General features: G+C 42.0%; 1 protein-coding gene across 6 annotated transcripts in view; it reads left to right on the top strand.

Moving 5' to 3' along the window:
* The window catches only part of bcas3 (BCAS3 microtubule associated cell migration factor), a 1,018,944-nt gene that overhangs the window by 233,089 nt on the left and 762,997 nt on the right, over window positions 1-22,858 (top strand). For all 6 annotated transcript variants that reach the window (XM_078548265.1, XM_078548260.1, XM_078548263.1 and 3 more), the window contains one exon: window positions 8,613-8,783. In XM_078548265.1, coding sequence (XP_078404391.1) covers window positions 8,613-8,783 — 171 coding nt within the window. The remainder of the gene's footprint in view (window positions 1-8,612; window positions 8,784-22,858) is intronic.

Below are 22,858 nucleotides of genomic sequence, written 5' to 3'. Positions count from 1 at the left end.
AAGACAAGCATCCAGAGATTATGTTGAAACTTTACAGTGCACCAGCCAGTCAAATTTACAGTGCAGAGAAGAGGAACAAGACTATTAAAAAGTGTGATGAAAACAAGACTGGTGAAAAGTGGAATATCTAAAGGGAAGATGCAGAAACTTAAGCTCAATAACAGACATTCTCAACTGTGGGTCCACGATCCATAAGGGGTCCTTGAGATGGTCTCAAGGGATCGATCAAAAATAACTAATTTAGTATATCTTATCGGTAAAAGTTATAGCTAGAGTACAAAAGTGTTACTCCAATGTTAGTGTTTGCACATTTTGAAGACATTTTATAAAATACTCTTTAGTTGAGGTGGGGATATAATAAGGACAAAAAAATATTAGTGAAAGTTGGCCATACCACCTGCTCCACCATTCAGTCAGATCATGGCTGATCTTGGACCTCAATTCCACTTTCCTGTCCGATCCCCATATCCTTGATTCTCCTAGAGTCCAAAAATCTTTCTGTCTCAGCCTTTAATATATCCAGTGACAAGCATCCACGTCTCTCTGAGGTAAAGAATTCCAAAAATTCACAATGCTTTGACTGAAGAAATGTCTCATCTCAGTTTTAAATGATGACCCCCCCTATCTTGACTCTATGCAGCCTAGTTCTAGACTCTCCAGCCAAGGGAAATAGCCTATCAGAATCTTGTACATTTCAATTAAACACTAGAGAGTATAGCCCCACTCTACTCAACCTCTCATCATATGATAACCCTCTCATCTCAGAAATCAATCTAGTGAACCTACTCTACACTGCATCCAAGGCACATATATCGTCCCTTAGCTAAGGAGATCAAAATTGTGCACAGTACTCCAGAAAGCCATGTGACGTTGGGTTTGAACATTGGCATGTGAATTAAGAATATTTTCCCAGCATCAGCAATAGGTTTCAGATTAAGTAAGTCGAACAAAAATAATAAATATCTATATATATATTTAACTGTTTAACTAATTTTTACACTGAAAAATATTTATGTTTTAGGGAGTCTGTGCAATTTTATAACAAGGAAGGGAGGCCTCAATGCAGAAAAGTTGAGAACCGCTGCTGTATAATACGAATAGAATGAGATTAAAGGTTAGGGGCGGGCGGCGGGGGGGGCGCGCGGAGTCCCATTGAGTTAAATGTCACAGCCAGGGTGAACCAAGAACATTGCCTCAAATTAATCCTGGAAAAAATACAGCAAAGGCAACGTCTCAGCTGAAGTACTGAAGACTTGTGCTGTAGAATTAGCCGCACCCCTTGCCAAGCTGTTCCAATACAGCTACAATACTGGCATCTACTCAACAATGTGGAAAATTGCCCAGGTATGTCCTGCCCACAAAAAGAACAAATCCAATCTGGCCAATTTCCACCCATCAGTTTACTATAAATCATCAGCAAAGTGATGGGAGGTGAAGTTGACAGTGCTATCAAGGGGCTTTTCTCAGCAATAATCTGCTCATTGACGCTCAATTTAGGTTCTGCCAGGGGCACTTGGCTCCAGACCTCATTACAGCCTTTGTCCAACCATGGATAAAAGAGCTGAGTTCAAGAAGCGAGGTGAGAGTGATTGTCCTTGACACCAAGCAGTATTTGACCGCCTGTGGCATCAAGGAGCAAAGCAAAATTGAATTCAATGGGAATCGGTGAAAACTCACCACTGGTTGGAGCCATGCCTAGCACAAAGGTTGTGGTTGTTGAAGGCCAATCATCTCAGCCCAGGACTTCAGTGCAGGAGTTCCTCAGGGTAGTGTGCGAGGCCTAACCATTTACTTCATCAATAACCTTCCTTCCATCATAAGTTCAGAGTGGGGATGTTCGCTGATGATTGCACAGTGTTGAGTATCACTTGCAACTCCTCAGATACTAAAGCAATCCTTGGTTGCGTGCTGCAAGAGCTGGAGAACATTCAGGCTTGGACTAATAAGTGACAAGTAACATATGCACCACCCAAGTACTAGGCAATGACCATCTCCAGCAAGAGAGAATCTAACCATCTTCCTTTTTTGTTCAACGGCATTGCCACTGCTGAATTCCCCACCATCAACACCCAGGGGGGTTACTATTGACCTGAAACTTAACTGAACCAGCAATATAAATACTGTGGATCAGAAGCTGGGAATTCTGTGGTGAGTAATTCATTTCCTGATGTCCCAAATCCCTGTTCACCATCTACAAAGCAATAGCCAGGAGTGTGATGGAAGAGGAGGCGGTTGCATAGACGTATTGTCACTGGACAAGTATTCCAGAGACACAGGGTAATGCTCTGAATCCCACCACAACAGATGGTGAAATTTGAATTCAATAAAAATCCGGAATTAAAAGTCTGATGATGACCATGAAGCCATTCCCAATTGTTGTAAAAACCCATCTGATTCACTAATGTCCTTTAGGGAAGGAAATCTGCCATCCTTACCTGGTCTGGTCTACATGTGACTCCAAACCCACAGCAATGTGGTTGACTCTTAAATGCCCTCTGAACAAGGGCAGTTAGGGATGGGCAATAAATGCTGGCCTAGCTAGCGATGCCCACCTCCCATGAACAAGCAATAAAAGTAAACTCTACTTGCCTGGATGAGTGCAGCTCCAACAACACTCAAGAAGCCTGATATCACCTGAGACAAAGCAGCTCTCTTGATGGGCACTCCATCCACCACCGTAAACATTCACTCCACCATCTGTGCACAGTGGCAGCAGCGTATACCATTACAGGATACACTGCAGTAACTTGTCAAACAGCTTTCAACAGGACCTTCTAAACCTGCAACCTTTACCACCTAGAAGGACAAGGCCAGCAGATGCATAGGAACACTATCATCTGCAAGTTCCCCTCCCAGTATCCTGACTTGGAACTATATCAAGTTCCTTTACTGTGCTAGGTCAGGAACCTGGAGCTCCCTTCCTAACAGCATTGTGGATGTACCTATAGCACCAGGACTGCAGCCGTTCACCACTATCTTCTCAAGGGAGAGGCAATAAATATTTGCCTTGTTAGATGCACTCACATCCCATGAATGAATATTAAAAAAGGACCAGAGACAGAGGCGGAATTTTCCAGTCCTGTCACAGCATGGGTGGGGCTGGAAATGTGGTAAGCCATTCAAATGTCCATTCATTTTGGCAGAATTGGAAGATCCCACCAATAGAAGGGGCCAGAAAATTCTGGCCTTAGATTTAAATGGGTGAGCCACAGATAAACAAGGAGAAATGTCATTAGTAAAAGAAGGATAAATGTAAATAACATTTGCCAGGTGAGGTAGTACATGTGAACATATGAAATAGGAGCAGAAGTAGGCCATTCAGCCCCTTGAGCCTGCTCCACCGTTCAATAAGATCATGGCTGATCTGTTTGTGTTTCGAATTCCACAATGCCATCTACCCCCAATAACCTTTGACTCCCTTGCTTGACAACAATCTATCTACCTTCACCTTAAAAATATTCAATGGCCCCGCCTCCACCTCCTTCTGAGGCAGAGATTTCCAAAGTCGCACAATCCTCGAAGAACAAATTTCTACTCATCTCTATCCTAAAAGGGTGACCCCTAATTTTAAAACAGTGCCCCCTAGTTCTGGACTCACCCACAACAGGAAACATCCTTTCGACGTCCACCTTGTCAAGTCCATTCAGGATCTTGTATACTTCAATCAATTCACCCCTCACTCTTCTAAACTCCAGTGGAAACAAGCCCAGCCTGTTCAACCTTTCCTCATAAAACAGCCCACTCATTCCAGATATCTAGTAGACCGCCTGCAACGCATTTGCATCCTTCCTTAAATAAGGAGACCAAAACTGCACACAGAATTTGAGATGTGGTCTCGCCAATGCCTTCTGTAACTGAAGCATAACATTTTTGCTTTTATGTTCAATTCCTCTTGTACCTGCATACTAACTTTTTGTGACTCGTACTAGAACACCTAGACCCCTCTGCACCTCAGAATTCTGTAGTTGTTCTCTGTTTAATAATCTGCTTTTTTCTTCTTCCTCCCAAAGTGAACAACTTCACATCTTCCCACCTTATACTCATCTGCCCAATTTTTGCCGACTCACTCAACCTGTTTATATCTGTCTGCAACCTCCTATGCCCTTTTCACATACTTTTCTACATATCTTTGTGTTGTTACAGATAGGAAGGGGTTTAATTTAAAACAGCCCTGATTTCTCCCCTTACCACCCATCCATAAACAGAAAAGGTGTCTTTTGATTTCTGATTTCCCCGTTTATAAGTGGCGGTGTATTTTCTCCAACCCCTCAGTTTTGGAGTAATCCAATCCTCTACTAATAACCCCACAGCAAACTCAAGATAGGGTAAAATCAAAGGGTTAGTTTATTTTACACACACTCAAAACTTGGGGAGTGGGTGTAGCTACATAACCCCGGTACATTCACACAATAAAGGAGGATTAAGAGAAAGAAAGAGGTATGAGGCAAAGACCACAGAAAAAAAAAAGAATTATAGTTTCATTTGAGTCCAGAGTCCAGTAAGTCACTGCCCAAGAAAGGTTTTTTTAGTTGGCTTTGTTTGGCAGAAGTCCTGGTCTTTTTCCTTAGAGCTCGGTTGAAGGCTGAGGCAGGTGAAGATGCAGCAAAGGATTCTTGTATTCTGGGAATTAGTCCACTTTGTAGGTGAAATGCACCTGGGAATCAGGCTTTGAGAGAGACGAAGGTCAGAGGCAGGCTGCTATAGCCTGGAGTCCTGTTATCTCTTCTGAATTTAAACTGTAACTGAAGATAGAATCCAAAGGCTGTAAAATTAAAGCAATTCAAACAGCTCAAGTCTCAGTCATGTGACAGGGTGGTTTCGGGTTAAGCCATTCAGCCAACAAGGCCCCCTTGTTAAAACCCATTGTATCTTGAGAAGGTAACAGTGGAACCATTAGCACAACGTTGGAGATGAGGAGTCACAAATAGCTTTGCCTTTGTCCAGAGCTGGTGCAGACGTCTCATCTACTAGTTCTTTGTGTTGGCTTGGCTAGAATATTTCATACAATACAAGTCACATTCCAGGAGGTTGATGAGTTTGCCTTTGTCCGTTGGAACTGCTCAGAATTCTACAGAACTACCAGCATGTGACCAGCTGTGGCCATTTTATCTGCTCAGCAAGTGCCCATTTTAAAAAAATTAAACAAGAGAATATAAAAGAAAAACAAATTTCTTTTAGATTATTTTCATGCCTTCTTGGCATGACAACGTCATCTGCAAATTTAGCTATCATGCCTTCACTCTCCTCGTCTTTGTCATTGATATAAATTGTAAAATGGTGAGGCAAAAGCTTTCAGTGTGAGCTGAATTTTACAATGTGAGTGGTAGGATGTTAAAAGAATGAACCTTGGCCAAATGGCCTTATCCTTATGACAAAAGTAAATTCATGTGCATTGGGGTCCATGTTTTTGTTCTCTTGTCACTATTTTTCCCCAAATTCTCTGATGGTGTTGAATGTGCACTTCTATAAATTATCAGACACCCTCTGATAACACTTTCTAAGCGAACATTCTTCATGGGTAACCCAAGGTAATAAGATGAAAGTAGGATATTCAATCACATAACATTGCAGCCGTGTTGGAATGCAACCTCGGCTGATGTACATGTGCATTTTCTAGCCGATAAGCTTCGTGGGTGGGGTGTTCAGGGGGTGTGGGGTGTGGGCAGCATCCTGGGCCCCTTTATCCCTTCCCATTTCCTATAAGCCAGTCTCTGTATGAGCATTTTAAGGTTTTCATCCTATACACACAAGTTTCAAGGGGAAAAATAAACAGTGCTGACAGAATTGTAACTGTGATTCAAATTTTTTGTGTTTTGAAGTTTTAAGTTGGCCGTAGAAGTTGTGAAAATTGATACATGTATCAGTTCGGTAAGGCTGTGACTTTCACTGCCAAATGATAATGAATGGCTATGATATTGGTCACTTGCTCAGTCAGGAAGAAATGAGATCAAAAGGAAGCGCAAGGAAGGACAAAGTACGACCATTTAGAAAGAGAATTCCAAACTCATTTTCTATCAGTGCCCATTATATTCCCTCTTGTTAATGGAATTTTCATTCTGGATTCCTGTACTTAGATTGCACGTTTCACCAAGTTTGCAGCCTGAATTATGCACACTGTGGAATGTGTCATGTGATCCTTGTGTTTCAGCCATTTAACGGATCATAACGAATAAAAAGCAATGCCAGAATGGCACCAATTGTTTTTTGCAAGATCCTCACTCTTATGAAAGAGATTCTTACTAATATTTCACTCTGAATTTCTACAAAGTGAAGACTACTGAATGGAGTGTGGGTCACCCAAAGGGGGATGATTGAAAAGTCAGTATGAAAGATTGAACTCTGGCTATTTTTCCGGCAGTTTGGCTCTCCTTCTGTCCTGCAGGCACTGATGTTTGCTGGGATCCTGTAGTGCTGGTACTGAAAATCCTCCAATATGGTCATTCTTCAAGTATGAATTTATGCAGCAAGTATTGGCAGAATATTCAACCGCTGGAGGATTTTGCAGCCAAATTAGATGCTGTTCTTACCCATTATGCCCACAAATTTTCAACATGAGTCACTGGATAAATAGCAAGAACAGGAACCCTGACTGCTTGTGTTTTTTCTCTCAAACACAGTGCTGATGCCAATTTTTGCACCTCACCATCTGCCCCAGATGAGATAATGTAAATATAAAACTCAGATTTAAGATGTTGGAAATTGTATTGTGCAATGTTTGGAGTTGCCACCCTCCAGATGAGACATTTAAACTGTGGTCCTGAAAGGTGATGATAATTCTTTAAGATTAATTCCGCAGATTAGCAGGTTTTCACAGTTTCTTGATAAAATTCTCCTTCCCTCAGTCCAAAATAAAATCTGCCAGTGCACTGCTTTCAGCATGGCTTTAATGTTCACCATATATACATTCTCACCTCATTGCTCTATTTAAACATTTTGATTTTATTTACTTAAATATAATATTTAGATATTGGGTTGAGTACTACCACATATCTGAAAGGAGGTGAATCACAGTAGCTTAAACTTTTTCTCAAAGCTGGTTGAAAACTAGACACCTAATTTTAATTAAATTTACTTTAAAATAAAAATTATAAAGATTAATTTGTAACAGCCTAAGGGTTAATCCATTATAAGAGATCCATTTCTGAATGACCTATAGACCAACAGTTAACCCATATTTGAGACCAGTGATGTTGAGCAAATGTAACACTTTTTATCAGCATTGCAATAGTACATTTTTGCCAGGCTTTGACTGTGGAACTTCTTAATTTTTCAGAGTTTTAAATGATTTTAAAATGATATCTGATTTGATTATGTCTCCTGACAATTTTGTATGACAATGGGCTCCCAGTCATCATTTCAAACTTGATTGGGGATATCGATTGGGACCCTTCTGAGACAAGCTGCTATCCACCTCACCTTGTCCTATATTGAGCCTGAGATGAAATCAGTGCTAGAGAACTATGGCTATTTTCTTCAGTGTTTTAAAGGTGTAAGCAGATAGTGATAACATACTTTGTTTGTGTACTGTAGTGAGGAACTTGGAAAGGCTGTTAAATTGAAAGGCTTTGTCTGCATTTTGTTAGCTGGTCTGTCTTCCATTCACAGCCATCATAAAGACACACTTAAGTATGTGTACTCTTTATTTGAATAGTCTGTAAGTGAATTATCTTACTCTTGGAAATAGTCTGTCCCCTCCCTAGTAAATACTTGCAACCTGGAATAAATTTGTATGTCCACCAATTAACAAAATCCACTGACTTAAAAGAACAGATTGCAAAAATAACCATCATGTGGTCTAACTAAACATCTGTATTTGTATATTTTTTTGTCCAATCAGCTAACTGCCAATTAACTGGTGGTCTTTTGTATGCTGGCACAAACAAAATGTGATTTTGCCTTGAGTTGAAGCTAATTGACATAGATTATGGTTGGGTTGTCATTGTTGGCACACATTTACCAAAAAACAGTGACTCCCAAGCCTAAGAAATTGTTCACACCCAAATCAGAAAACATGCAATTATTGTGACCTTCTGACTTCTGCATGATGTCCAGAATTCCATGAAACTCTTTAGTTCTATCACTATCTAATTACTGTCTTGGCTGCTTCCATCTGCTTTAGGTTGATTTAACCCAAGGATAGTTAATTGCTTTAGTGAAGCCTGTTTCTGTATTCCCCTGTTACCTGATAGCCTCTAAATGAGCCCTAACAGCTTACGTGAGAGTAACACCATTAGCATTAATGGAGGGAGCAGCTGATGGCATTTAAAAGGTTAATCAAGCTTCCTGACCATGTACTATCGTCAATACTGTGTGGCGCCTGATTATGTTGGCCTGTGGAAGCCCTTTCACAACAACCCACTAACAGACTTTGCATAAATTGCCAAATCATTAATAATTGAAACAAACGCTTGGCTACTAATTGATCATCTGTAATGTGTTTTCTAATCACTGTAGTTAGAGTTTTTAGCACTAATCAAAACAGTTTCCCATTGATTCTCGTTTGTTCTGGCTGGAGACTGCTGTGTTTTCTGTGTCTGTACTTGTTGGGGGTGGGGGTCGATGCTGGTTTTGATTGTTTACCTTTTTTCTGTCTCTCTTCGAAATTGATACAGACACTCAAGACAGGACTCACCATGTTTGGGGAAGCAGTTGGGCGGCTGGCTGGCAGCCTACCCTCGGGGGCAATTGAGGACGAGGTTTCTCCACATAGCTCCTCACGACGTAGCCCACACATCCCTGGAGTTGTCACAATCATCGATACCGAGACTGTTGGGGAAGGACAGGTAATGTGAAAAGCTAAGACCCTGACAATTTATGGCACGCTTGCTGTGACACCATCATTATTTGGGTTTCATCAAAACCAGGCATTGCTTATTAAGTTGCACAGGAGGTTTTTTTTTTCCACTCCGAAACAGACAGAGGGTTAGATGGGGCAGGGAAGAGGGTGGAGTTGTAGTTTAAATTCTTATGTGTGCTTTGCTGTTGAAGAAAATTAATTGCAAATCTTTGTTAAGGTTGTAGTTAATTAATGCCTCCAGATCATGACTCCAAGTGGATAAAATAGACATCTAGTTTAAAATTAGGACTGTGTCTGATTTTACATTTGTAGGGGAAGCTGAAATTAGGTTGAAGTAAACTAAATATTTCAGAAATTTCTGAGGTGGCCACTCAAAAATTAACCTTTTATTCAATACTAAATGGGTGGCAACTCTAACAGCACCCCCTTTGAGTTTTAAAATTATTACTTATTTAACCAAGTATATAAGTTTCTGAAGAAGAGTCATATGGACTCGAAACGTTAACACTGTTTCTTTCTCCACAGATGCTGCCAAACCTGCTGAGTTTTTCCAGCATTTTCTGTTTCTATTACATTATATAAGTCGTACTGTCTAGTTCGAAGCAGGAGAGACACCTTTAACTCAACAGGCTGCTAATTAATGTGGACATCTCTTGCATATAGTAGTGGACATATAATAATGGTGCAGGTTTGATTTCAGAAGTTTACAGGCATTGAAACAAGCTATGTGACTGTTATCTAACATAAACCAAAACACAGCAGATGATGGAAATCTTAAAAGAAATGTAGAAAAAGCTGGGAACACTCACTAAGTCAGTCAGTATCAGTGGAGAGAACAGACAAGTTATGTAAGATGGACGCCCTATTTCAGCCTGCTGGTTCTAGTAATTTCAGCCACCAACTTTCGTAGTTTCCTGCTCGTCTCCACAAATTAGCCTGATTTTATTAGTCATTTTATGCAATACGCAATAGAGACTTTCCAGTAAATTGAGTGCCAAACAAATATTTAAGCTTGGGAAGTCAGTAATTGTTACCTGAATTATTGGAACCCAGGATGTTAGAAACTAAGCTTCATTTTAGCCAGCATTCACAAAGGGCCATAGGCGGAAAGGGCTTAGGAGGAGAGTTCCAGACTGTGATTCCAGTTGGATGAGTTTGTGAACCATTGAACCAATGTACAATGTGAGTGAAAACGTGACATTCTATTTAGAAAGTGAAAGTTATCAGTTGGGGTGGTCTCTTCGTGCCATTGTGAAAGGAGAAGGTAGATATTCTCTCACCATGCTTGTCTTTGTCAGGTTGTTAAACATTTCCTGTCATTGGAACTCAGCACCCCTACCACGTTCCTCTAAATGGTTCTGTTAACTGTCTTAAGTGACCTCCTTCCCAGCAGGCTGTGTCTCTTTTGATACATTTCATTAAAAAGGCCTGTAGACCAACATCACTCCCCTCATTGTTTTTCCACTATTTGAGTCTTTGCATTCATCTATTATCTGATGTTAATGCCATAAAGTGTTAAGAAAGTACAGAAATCCTTTGGTAAGAAATAAATGCAGTTGGACGTTCTATGAATAGCTGAAGGAGAAGCTGCCATGGAACGTGCTGCACCTTCAGGTGGCTGCTGTCTCTTTAAGTCCTCTTTCCTCCCTCCCGCAGAGATTTATGCCTGTTTTTCATAGCTGTTGAGCTCCTGGCCTACGATACAATATGCAAATGAACTGATGCTGCAAATTCCAATGGGGTCAACAGCACATTTTCCCAGTGCATGCAAGACCTGCCCAGACCACGCCCATCGATAGGGCATTTTCTTATGTGAAACATGCAAAGCCCACCCTAATGCTTGTCTTCACCTGACAACCACGCGTATGCATTTTCCAATTGGAATCACTGGATATTGATCAGGAGTAAGAAAGTTGGCAAATATTTTTCGCATCTCTAACCCGGAAATGATGAAGGCCATTTGTAACACTGCCTGGATTGTGGTTAAATTTGGGGCTTTTACCAGTCTGTATAGCTTTCTTGCCTCAAAGATCATGCCAGATTTTGACTTGTCACATTCATGTGTAATCAGTTCAAACTTTGTCAACCGAATGCTAATTTGTCTTATAACAGAGGCAATCAGAAGTCCAATTTCACTTGATGTATCCTGGCTCTCCTACATGCTTATTCAGAAAAAATTGTGTCTGCAATAGTTGTCATGAAGGATGTCTTGGATTGAAAATTTCATTTTTACTGATTCTGATATTGAAGAGTAGCCAGATATATGACTATATAGAGGGACTTACTATCGGTGAAGGTCTAATGTAAAGAAAAGTAACAATGATTACTTGATGAGTGAATGGATTATGTGAATGGCAATGTTTTAATTTTATTGTTATTGTGATTATAACCTCTGAAATTTGCTCTACTGTTCCTCCTAGTTTTATGCTCTCGTCCTTCTTTATCCCCTGTTGAGTTCATAACTCATTGCACTGTCTCCTAATCCAACTCAGTCTCTCCCAAAACTTCAGAATTGTGAACTAATATGAAAGCAAAATACTGCTCGAATGCTGGATACCCAAAATAAAAACAGAAAAAGCTGGAAGTACTCAGCAGGTCAGGCAGTATCTATGGAGAGAGAAACAAAGTTAAGCATTTCAGTTCCATGACTTATTGTCAGATCTGACACTTAGTAACAAACACTTGATCTATCTTGCATTCTCCCCAGATTTGTTTGGTGATGACCTTCTGTATGGTTCTCAGCCCTCAAGTAGGTTTGTGAGATGTATTGCGGTTACTTTAAAGTAGCATGCAGTGGGTGGATGGAGTGCAAGGTTAGAGTGTGTGACCGCACTTGTGTGCTTCATGTTCTAATGAGTGGCTTCAGTTTATTGATTCCTTTGATAATGTATTTCAGTTTCACTTACCTTTCTCTGTCAATATTGGTTCATCTTAAACTCTGAGGTACATTTAACATACTATATTTTTCAGACTTACTGTTGCATTCCAGATCAGCTGTTAGCTGTGCTTCAGTTGGTAACACTCTTGTCTCTGTGGCAGAAGCTTATGGACTCGAGTCCCATTTCAGACATTTGCTTGAAGTGCGTAACCTAGAAGGCTATAGACCAAGAACTGGAAAATGGGATTAGGCTGGATAGCTCTTTCTCAGCCAGCACAGACACAATAGGCCAAATGCCGCCTCCTGTGCTGTAAATTTTCTATGTTTTGTTTCAGGAGTTGAGCGCCTAAACTAGGGTGACACACTATTACAGTACAGTAATGTTGCATTGTCAGAGATGCTACCTCTCGAATGAGATATTAAAATAAAACTGTCTCCTTGTTCACTGGATGTATAAGCATTTCATGACATTATTTGAAGAAGATCACAGAATTCTCCTAGCAACCCTGTTCAACATTCCTCCTTCAGACAACACTTTAAAAATAAATAAATGGTCACGTATCTCATTTATAGTTATGTGCAAATTGGTTGCCACACTTGCTTGCACAACAACTATAACAGATGGTCAAGAGCAATGCTGTAATAAATTTTTGTTTAAAAAAGCCAGTTATGTGAGGTATTTAATACTGTGGTGTTACTGGTCGTTGAAGGGTTAATATCTGTCCTGATCTGATGATGTTATCCCTTATTGAGGTGAGTCTATGAGGTGTCTTTTACTCCCCAGCTCTGGAATCTTTCTTGGCCAGCTCATTAGTGATGATATCATGAGGTGCCAACCACTGATAGCCTAGACTTCAGACGGACAGAACAACATTGGACAGAGGAATATTTGCCCTTTCTCATGGTTCTACACCTACCACCTGATCTACTTTTATGAGACAATTCAATTTAGTTGAGGAAATGTTTTCATGCACACCCTGGTATTAGGAAGGACTGAGACTCAAAACTGTACAAAAGCTATACTGCAGGGACTCAATTTTTAGCTTCCCATGATACCAGTCGTCTACAAAAGAAGTCTCTAAACTTTAAAAGCAGGATTGCATGTGGAAAAAGCTGTAAAATGGAACCCTGGGTTTCAAATATCAGGTATTAAATACAAAATGAGGAAATGCTATTGAATGTTTGCATGAGATTGGCTATAGGTACACTTTCCAAGACTCTGACATCTTTATATAATTAGGTCCCCATATTGCACACATCGTTACATAGAGAAATTGGAGCCTTTGAAAATGTACATGGTAGATTCATTGGAATGATATCAGAGATTAGAGGATATGTAGTTATGGCAAGAGACTTGAGAAACTAAGGCTGTAATCACTGGGGCATGAAAGGTTAAGGAGAATTTACAGAAATGTTCAAATTTTTGAAAAATGAGATTACTTTCACGAGCTGATGAATCAGTAACAAGGTGGCATAAGTTTACCGTTTGTACTGGAAGCACAATGGGGAGGGTTGAAAGATTTTTTTTCATGGATAGGCTAATGTGAATATAGAATGTATTGTTACAAGTGGCTATAGTTGCTGAGTCATTCCTAAAATTTAAGAACAAATTAGAGAAATTCTTGGCAGAAAAATGTGCAGGGAAAGGACAGAGGAATGAAATTAAAGATATTGTGAAGCTGGCAAATGCACTGTGGACTGAATGGCCTTCTACTGTGCTGAGATTGCCAGGGGAGGCAATGGCATAGTGGTATTGTCGCTGGACTAATAATCCAGAGACCCAGGTTAATGCTCTGGGGACCTGGGTTTGAATTCCGCTACGGCAGATGGTGGAATTTGAATTCAATAAAAATCTGGAATTAAATGACCATGAAACCATTGTTCATTGTTGTAAAAACCCATCTGGTTCACTTTCATTCTTACCTGGCCAGACCCACTGTTGACTCTTCAATGCCTTCTGAAATGGCCCAGCAAGCCACTAAGTTGTAACAAACTGTTACAAAAGTCACAAAAAAGGAATGAAACCAGGCAGACCACCCGGCATCGACCTAGGCACCGGAAACGACAATGGCAATCGCAGCCCTGTCAACCCTGCAAAGTCCTCCTTACTAACACTTGGGGTTAGTGCCAAAATTGGGAGAGCTGTCTCACAGACTAGTCAAGCAACAGCCTGACATAGACATCCTAATGGAATCATTCCTTATGGCCCCATCTCTGGGTATGTCCTGCCCCACCAGCAGAGGTGGCGGCACAGTTGTATACAGTCAGGAGGAAGTTGCCCTGGGAGTCCTCAACATCGACTCCAGACCCCATGAAGTCTCTTGGCATCGGGTCAGACATGGAAACCTCTTGCTGATTACCACACACCGCCCGCCCTCAGCTGATGAACATCACTTGGAGGAAGCACTGAGGGTGGCAAGGGTGCAGAATGTACTCTGGGGGACTTCAACGTCCATCACCAAGAGTGGCTCGGTAGCACCAGTACTGACCGGGTGGGCTGAGTCCTCAATGACATAGCTGCTAGACTGGGTCTGCAGCAGGTGGTGAGGGAAAAACATACTTGACCTCATCCTCACCAGCCTGCCTGCCACAGATGCATCAGTATCAGTAGGAGTGACCACTGCACAGTCATTGTGGAGACGAAGTCACGCCTTCACATTGAGGATACGCTCCATCGAGTTATGTGGCACTACCACCATGCCAAATGGGATAGATTTCGAACAGATCTAGCAACTCAAGACTGGGCATCCATGAGGAGCTGTGGGCCATCAGCAGCAGTAGGACTGGACTCGAACACAATCTGTAACCTCATGGCCTGGCATATCCCCCACTCTACCGTTACCATCAAGCCAGGGGATCAACCCTGGTTCAATGAAGAGTGCAGGAGGGCACGCCAGGAGTAGCACCACACATACCTAAAAATGAGGTGTCAACCTGGTGCAGCTATAACACAGGACTACTTGCATGCCAAATAGTATAAGCAGCAAGTGATAGACAGGTCTAAGCTATCCCACAACCAACGGATCAGATCTAAGCTCTGCAGCTCTGCCACATCTAGTCGTGAATGGTGGTGGACAATTAAACAACTGACTGGAGGAGGAGGCTCCACAAATATCCCCATCCTCAATGATGGAGGAGCCCAGCACATCAGTGCAAAAGATAAGGCTGAAGCATTCGCAATAATCTTCAGCCAGAAGTGCCGAGTGGATGATTCATCTCTGCCTCCTTTGGAGGTCCACAGCATCACAGATGCCAGTCTGCAGCCAATTCGATTCACTCCACATGATATCAAGAAATGGCTGAAGACACTGGATAGTGCAAAGGCTATGAGCCCTGACAATATTCCGGCAATAGTACTGAAGACTTGTGCTCCAGAACTTGCTGTGCCTCCAGCCAAGCTGTTCCAGTACAGCTACAACACTGGCATCTTACCCGGCTATGTGGAAAATTGCTCAGGTATGTCCAGTACACAAAAAGCAGGATAAATCCAACCTGGCCAATTACTGCCCCATCAGTCTACTCTCAATCATCAGTTAAGTAATGGAAGGGGTCATCAACAGTTCTGTCAAGCGGCACTTGCTTAGCAATAACCTGCTTACTGATGCCATGTTTGGATTCTGCCAGGGACACTCAGCTCCTGACCTCACTACAGCCTTGGTTCAAACATGGACTGGACAAAAGAGCTGAACTCCCGAGGTGGGGTGAGAGTGACTGCCCTTGACATCAAGGCAGCATTTGAACGAGTGTGGCACATAGGAGCCCTAGCAAAACTAGAGTCAATGGGAATCAGGGGGAAAATTCTCCGCTTGTTGGAGTCATACCTAGCACAAAGGAAGATGGTTAAGGTTGTTGGAGGTCAGTCATCTCAGCTCCAGGACATCATTGCAGGAGTTCCTCAGGGTAGTGTCCTAGGCCCAATCATCTTCAGCTGCTTCATCAATGACCCTCCTTTCATCATAAGATCAGAAGTGGAGATGTTCGCTGATAATTGCACAATGTTGAGCACCATTCGGGACTACTCAGATACTGAAGCAGTCCATGTCCAAATGCAGCAAGACCTGGACAATATCCAGGCTTGGGCTGACAAATGGCAAATAACATTCGCACCACACAAATGCCAGGCAATGACCATCTCCAACAAGGGAGAATCCAACCATCGCCCCGAAGTTCAATGGCATTACCATCACTGACTCCCCAACTATCAACATCCATTGACCAGAAACTGAACTGAACTAGCCATATAAATACTGTAGCTACAAGAGCAGGTCAGAGACTAGGAATTGTATGAGGAGTAACCCACCTCCTGACTCCCCAAAGCCTGTCCCCCATCGACAAGGCACAAGTGAGGAATGTGATGGAATACTCTCCACTTGCCTGGATGAGTGCAGCTCCCAGAACACTGAAGAAGCTGGACATTACCCAGGACAAAGCAGCCTGCTTGATTGTCACCACATCCACATACATTCACTCCCTCCACCACCGACGCACAGTAGCAGCAGTGTGTGTCATCTACAAGAATCATTGCAGGAATTCACCAAGGCTACTTTTACAGCACCTTCCAAACCCACAACCAATACCATCTAGAAGGATAAGGGCAGCAGATAGATGGGAACGCCACCACCTGGAAGTTCCCCTCCAAGTCACTCACCATCCTGACTTGGAAATATATCACCGTTCCTTCACTGTCACTGGGTCAAAATCCTGGAACTCCCTTCCTAACAGCACTGTGGGTGTACCTACACCACATGGACTGTTGCGGTTCAAGAAGGCAGCTCACCACCACCTTCTCAAGGGCAACTAGGGATGGGCAATAAATGCTGGCCCAGCCAGCGAAGCCCACATCCTGTGAATGAATAATAAAAAAAATTGCTGTGATTTATGTGGAAACTTTTGAAATGCCTTCTTGCACTGTACAGTCCCCCCATGTCACACTTATATTGAAAGTAGGTTATTCATTTGTTGTTCATTAAGTAGCCTGTTCAGAAGTTGCACAAGCACATCTTCAGCCAGAGCTGAAGCCATTTAACATCATGGGTACGTTTATTTGAGAATGAGCAGTGAGAAAGTGGCTGTCACATGGAGGAATGATGGAGGTTTCCAAGCTGAGGAAAGACAAAATGCTCTAAACTGTGTTCAAACTACAATTTTTGAGAGTGTATTACTTTGTCTAATTGTTTTGGTTGCTTGGGTGTATTATTTCAGTACTTGGATTTCCAACCTCCAAAGGGCACTGTAGGTATTGAAATGACTAGAGCAGTGGGGATGGCATTACAATTGAGAGTTTCTAGACAATGTGACCGACAGTTCTATTAGACCATTACAGCCTGGAATGGCTTTATAGCGTTCCATGATTAAAAGAATTCTCACCTTGTTCTGCTTACCGTATGTGAATAGTAAAACATCAGTTTGCCAGTCAAGGGATTGCTGTGTGGCTTCTCCCAAGTGTGTGATCCTTTTTTTTGCATCTTCCTCCAGCAGATTGCACCCGGTATACAGACGTAACTTAAAACTGCTGCACTTTTTAAAAGAGCAGCAGAATTCACTGCTCAGCGTAATATTGTCTTCCTTGGCTTCATTAAAGCAGTTCTGCTTTCTGTCAAAGAGACGTTTTTGTCTCCGATAAATGAGTCAGACTGAGCGAGGGGGCTGGTTTGTGTTTTGTGCAGGGCTGCAATTGAAAGCAGTGGTGTATGGTAGTTAATGTCACAGTTGGATTGACTTATCACATCAGTCTTTGTGTAGTGATGTTTGACCTCGGTTATGAGCATGATTGTGCTCAAGAGATTGGCACTCCTTCTGACACAGCTACCTGTTTATTTTAGTCACATGCAATTTGTTTTCTTTCGTGTTTTCACCTTTACCTCCTTACACTTCCATTTTTTTCTCCTTCAATTTGTTGTTTTTGTTCGGTCGTCTTAACTTGGGTGAAAGCCCCTGAATCCATGGACATCTCAATGTTTTTAACATGATTGAAACTCCATTTGGGTTTGATTCCTGGCTGATACTCTTTTGAGTTATCAACAGTCACAGATTGCAACTCTTTTCGAGTACAATCACAGTTCTTGGTTTCCGGGAGTGGGACATGAACCCACAACCCTCTGATTCAAAGGCGAGGGTGCTATGAACTGAGCCACAGCTGACACCTCCGTGCTGCTAGACACTCTTTCGAGATATCAACAGTCACAGATTGCAACTCTGTCGAGTACAATCACAGTTCTTGGTTTTCCGGGAGTGGGACATGAACCCACAACCCTCTGATTCAAAGGCGAGGGAACACAAGTAAATCCCCAGTTAATGCCCAGCAGCTGAATACAATTAAATACTCAATTACTATACAATTAACACTCTTAATAGCAACCCTGCCTTGTTGGAAATGCACATTCTGTGGACATCATGTTCAACTGTGAATCCTTCCATAATGAAAAAGCTTGATGATGCTCAGTATCCAAGTTTTCTATTTGTAAAATGGCCAATTGGGAGACTGATAGAGGGTTCATAATGCCTACGGAATTGGATAGGTTGTGAGGCAAGGGCTGCCGGCACTTAAAGTCTTTCCCCTCACAGATGGCTAGGCTGTTGCTATGGAATTGTAGTTTATATGTCTATTGTACCCATTTTCTTGGAATGCAGTACCGATATTGTGCTGACTTTTGATTTTCATGTAAATGTTGTGAAACAACATCCAATAAATATAATTTTTATACCCTTGCGCCATATGATATTTACCTTGAATATGGGCAGAAAGGCCCTCATTCATTGCTGTGGCATTTATAATTTTTGAGTCTTTTTGCGAACTTCCTTCTAGGTTTTTTGGAACCAATTATCATATTGGGTTTAAGATGATGGCATGCAGTTGCATATTCATGTTTAGATGCCCCAAAATGCACTTTGCACATGCAGTCTGTCTTCTATTTAGTTACTTTGCTTATAAAATGGGAGCTACTCATCCTGTAAAATTTAGCCTGATCCAAATTCATATTTTTAAAAAACTGCCATTTACTTATTAAAGCTAATGGTTGTACCCAGTGAGACTTGGAGCTGAAACCAAATTGAATAAACTTGGATGCACTGCACTGATTCTCTTGCAGTAACTTGAGTTCTTCCCAAACTCTGTTACCTGTAGCCAAATCCACATCAAGTCTTGTTCACACAGCGTCCCTGTGATCGCTGGCCTAAACTGGTTCCTGATCCTGCAATGCCTCCATTAAATCCATTGAAAAATTACCATCCTTGTTTTCAAATCCCTCCATGACCTTGCCCCTCCCCATCTGTGTAACTTTCTCCACCCCTTCAACCCTCCGAGATCTCTGCACTCTCCATTTCTGATATCTTGCATGCCCCTAATTTTAATCACTGCACCATTGACAGTGTGCATTCAGCTGTGCTGGCCTTAAACTCTGGAATTTCCTCTCTAAACCTCTCCAACTCACTTTCTTCTTTTAAGATGCTCTTAAAACCTACCTCTTTGACTATGCTTTGGTCATCTGTCCTAACGCTCCTATGAATGTTTCACTATGTTAAAGGTACTATATAAATTCAAGTTATGGTTGTTATCAAATACCTGGTTTCCCAGACCTAGGAAATAATAAAAAACCCACGTTCATATGCTTCTCAGAGACATTTCAAAGTTGTTCACTTAGCATGGATCGCATTGTAAGTCATTGAGCATACATGAATGCAGCAGCCCACAACATCAACATTTATAGAACATTTTTAATGTAGTACAACATCACAGGATGTTTCACGAGAGCATTATGAGCCAAAGGTTTGACACCAAGTCACATGAAAAGACAGGTGACCAAAGGTTTTGTTAAAGAGGTAGGTTTTAAGCTTCTTGAAGGAGGAGAGAGGTAGAAAGGTGGAGGGATTTCCAGAGCTTCAGGCCTAGCCAACTGAAGGCATGGGTGTCAGTGGTGAAGTGATGGAAATCGGGGAAGCGCAAGAGGCTATAATTAGAGGAAGGCAGAGATCTCGGTATAGTTGGAGGTCTGGAGGTAGTTACAGGGGTAGGGAGATGAACATGCATGAGATGAATGAATGATCAATTTTATTTTGCTGATGTTGGTTGAGGGGAATGTTAATCAGGATACTGCAAGAACTTGCTGCTCTTTGGATTGTGCCATGGGACCTGAACATTCATTTGAACCCCAGCAACCGACAGATGGCTTAATGTCTCATCCAGCACTTCTTTGAATTATCAGTCTAGATTAAAAGGCTGAAGGCCTGGAGTGGGGTTTGAACCTGACCCAGAGGTGAGAGTGCTAAACTGAGCCAAGCTAACACCTAATAAAGCTATACACAGTTACACAATTACATTTGGAGTTTTAATACTTTTTTAAATTGTTTTTTCAAAGTTACTTATTGAATTCCATCTCTTTTAGTTGTAAAAAGATACACAGTTGTAAATATTTTATTGGTTACAGGTGGTGGGCTGGTACCACCCTGTGTGTCGGTGTCAGATTCACTATTCTACGAGGTGGTAAGGATGAGATTTCTGTCTTTGACGTTTTCCCACATAGTGAATTACTGATCTTATTTGTAGTGGAGGAGAGGAAGCTAACATTCCCCACACAAGAAAAGAAAATCAGTGCATTTGAGAGGAGCATGGAAGGGCCTTTTCCTTCTCAACCAAAGAACTTTCTTGTGTTGCAGAGACAGAAGATGGGAAACCTGGGTGGTGGGTAGAGAGGTATTACCAATTATGATCTAAAAATCATTTTAATTGAACATAATGTGACAAATACATTGGGACACAATGGGTTACCTGAAAATAAATCTTTTCAGCAACACATTGCAACTCAGGTCTGAATCTCTTTTTTTGTAACTCATCGTGTCTTGCTTAGGTCTTGTTCATTTCACATTTGAGCTGATTTGCAAGTTTTTTTTAAAGAATACAGGTTGACAAATTGGGTGTGGTAGCATAGATAGCAGTCATGTACTGGACTAGTAGTGAACTAATGATCAGGAGACGTGAGTCAAATCCCACCATAGCAGCTGGGGAATTTAAATTCAGTTAAATAAATCTGGGTTAAAAAGCTAGAAATAGTGACCATGACCTTGCTGGATTGTTATAAAAATCCACCTGGTTCGCCAATGTCCTTTAGAGAAGGAAATCTGCTGGCCTTACCCCATCTGGCCTATACGTGACTCCAAACCACAGCAATGTGGTTGACTCTTAACTGTCCTCTGAAATGGCCTAGCAAACCACTGAGCTATATTCAAGAAGGTGACTCACCACCACTTCAAGGTATTAAATGTTGGCCTTGCCAGCGGCGTCCACAACCTGTGATTGAATAAAAATGTTTTTTAAAAAATCATGGCAGCCTTCCTTTGAAATGTAACACACCACGACATAGAGCATGTTCCATGATACAGAGTTCAATATCGTCCCTCAGATTTCAGTGAATTGCACTGATGATCACGGGAGATTTACGTATTGTGTTCAGTTGAAGCATGGAAACTATTCAGCAGCACAGTTACAGTTCCTAGGAGAGCAATTCCAGTTGTGTTGTTCCACAATTGGAGTTCTAGTGGAGGGACAGACCTTCCATCTGCCATTGGCCATCACCCAAATCCTGAGGGCTGGGTCGTTTTCATTTTTTAAAAATTCAATCATGGGATGTGGGTGTTGCTGGCTGGACCAGCATTTATTTCCCATCCCTAATTGCCCTTGAGAAGGTGCTGGTGTGCTGCCTTCTTGTCCATGTGGTGTAGGCACACCCACAGTGCTGTTAGGGAGGGAGTTCCAGGATTTTGACCCAGCAACAGTGAAGGATAGGCGATATATTTCCTAGTCAGGATGATGAGTGCTTGGAGGGGACATTCCAGGTGGTGTTCCCATGTGTCTGCTGCCCTTGTGCTTCTAGATGGTAGCGGTCCTGGATTTGAAAGGTGCTGTCTAAGGAGCCTTGGTGAGTTCCTGCAGTGCATCCTGTAGATGGTACACACTGCTGCCACTGTGCATCAGTGGTGAAGGGAGTGAATGTTTGTGGATGTGGTGCCAATCAAGTAGGCTGCTTTGTCCTGGATGGCAGCAAGCTCCTTGAGTGTTGTTGGAGCTGCACTCGTCCAGATAAGTGGGGCTATACACCCAAAGTGCCCAATGCATGACAGGAGTGGAACTCTGCCACTCCATGATGGGCAGCCAATATACTGGAGCTGCATAGGTGAGAGGGGCAGAAGAATCGCATTCCCTCCAGTTCCACCAGTGAATCTGTTGGAAACCTGGTGCATCCAGTCTTTACCCCAAAGTTGCCACATTTAGGCTGAAACTAATCCTGAATCGTGCACCTCGTATTGTGCATTTTCTGGGGCCTTATCCTTCCAGACTTGTTGCTACGTTTGGTGGTAGATTTGTAAATTGTACGTGCAAGTCACAGGTCTCTTATTGGAGTTGAAAATGTTGGGTGTGTGTGTACTTGCTGGCATATAGAGATCTATTCCCAATATTCAAGGGTTCCCATCCTGATAGGATATGAAACAATTCCAACATTGTACTACTTATTTTGATAAAGTCTAATTCTTAAATTTGGAGCAACGGGGTCCATTGAAATGATTTGCATGCAAAGTTATCCATTGTTACCTAATTCATCAGAATTAAGTGAAACAGCAGATTCCCACTTCTAATGGCCCTGGATATAAATGGAAAATGAAGTGATGAATTAAGAATATTGCATAATTATTTCTTTGTGTAACTTTGAAGTCTTCAAGTGAAATTTCTTTTCTCTATGACATAAGGGTATCAATGTGCTAAACTGGACCAGTGACAACAAAGCACAGTATAAAAGTCAGCCTTGGTTCATTGGTAGCCATCATGTCTCTGAGTCAGAAGGTCATGAGTTCAAGCTGCACTCCAGGAACTGAGCACCTAATATTGGCATGCAACATTAGAGGAGATGCCATATTTCAGATGAGGAGTTAAGCACCTCCCCATGCCCACGCAGAAGATGCAACACCTGCCCCTTCACTTCCTCTCTCCTCACCGTCCAAGGGCCCAAACACTCCTTTCAAGTGAAGCAGCATTTCACTTGCATTTCCCCTAACTTAGTCTACTGCATTCGTTGCTCCCAATGCGGTCTCCTCTACATTGGAGAGACCAAACGCAAACTGGGCGACCGTTTTGCAGAACACCTGCGGTCTGTCCGCAAGAAAGACCCAAACCTCCCTGTCGCTTGCCATTTTAA

The sequence above is a fragment of the Cetorhinus maximus genome, chromosome 9, assembly GCF_964194155.1.
Source record: "Cetorhinus maximus chromosome 9, sCetMax3.hap1.1, whole genome shotgun sequence".
Lineage (NCBI taxonomy): Eukaryota > Metazoa > Chordata > Chondrichthyes > Lamniformes > Cetorhinidae > Cetorhinus > Cetorhinus maximus.
This window is presented reverse-complemented; position numbering and strand designations above follow the sequence as displayed.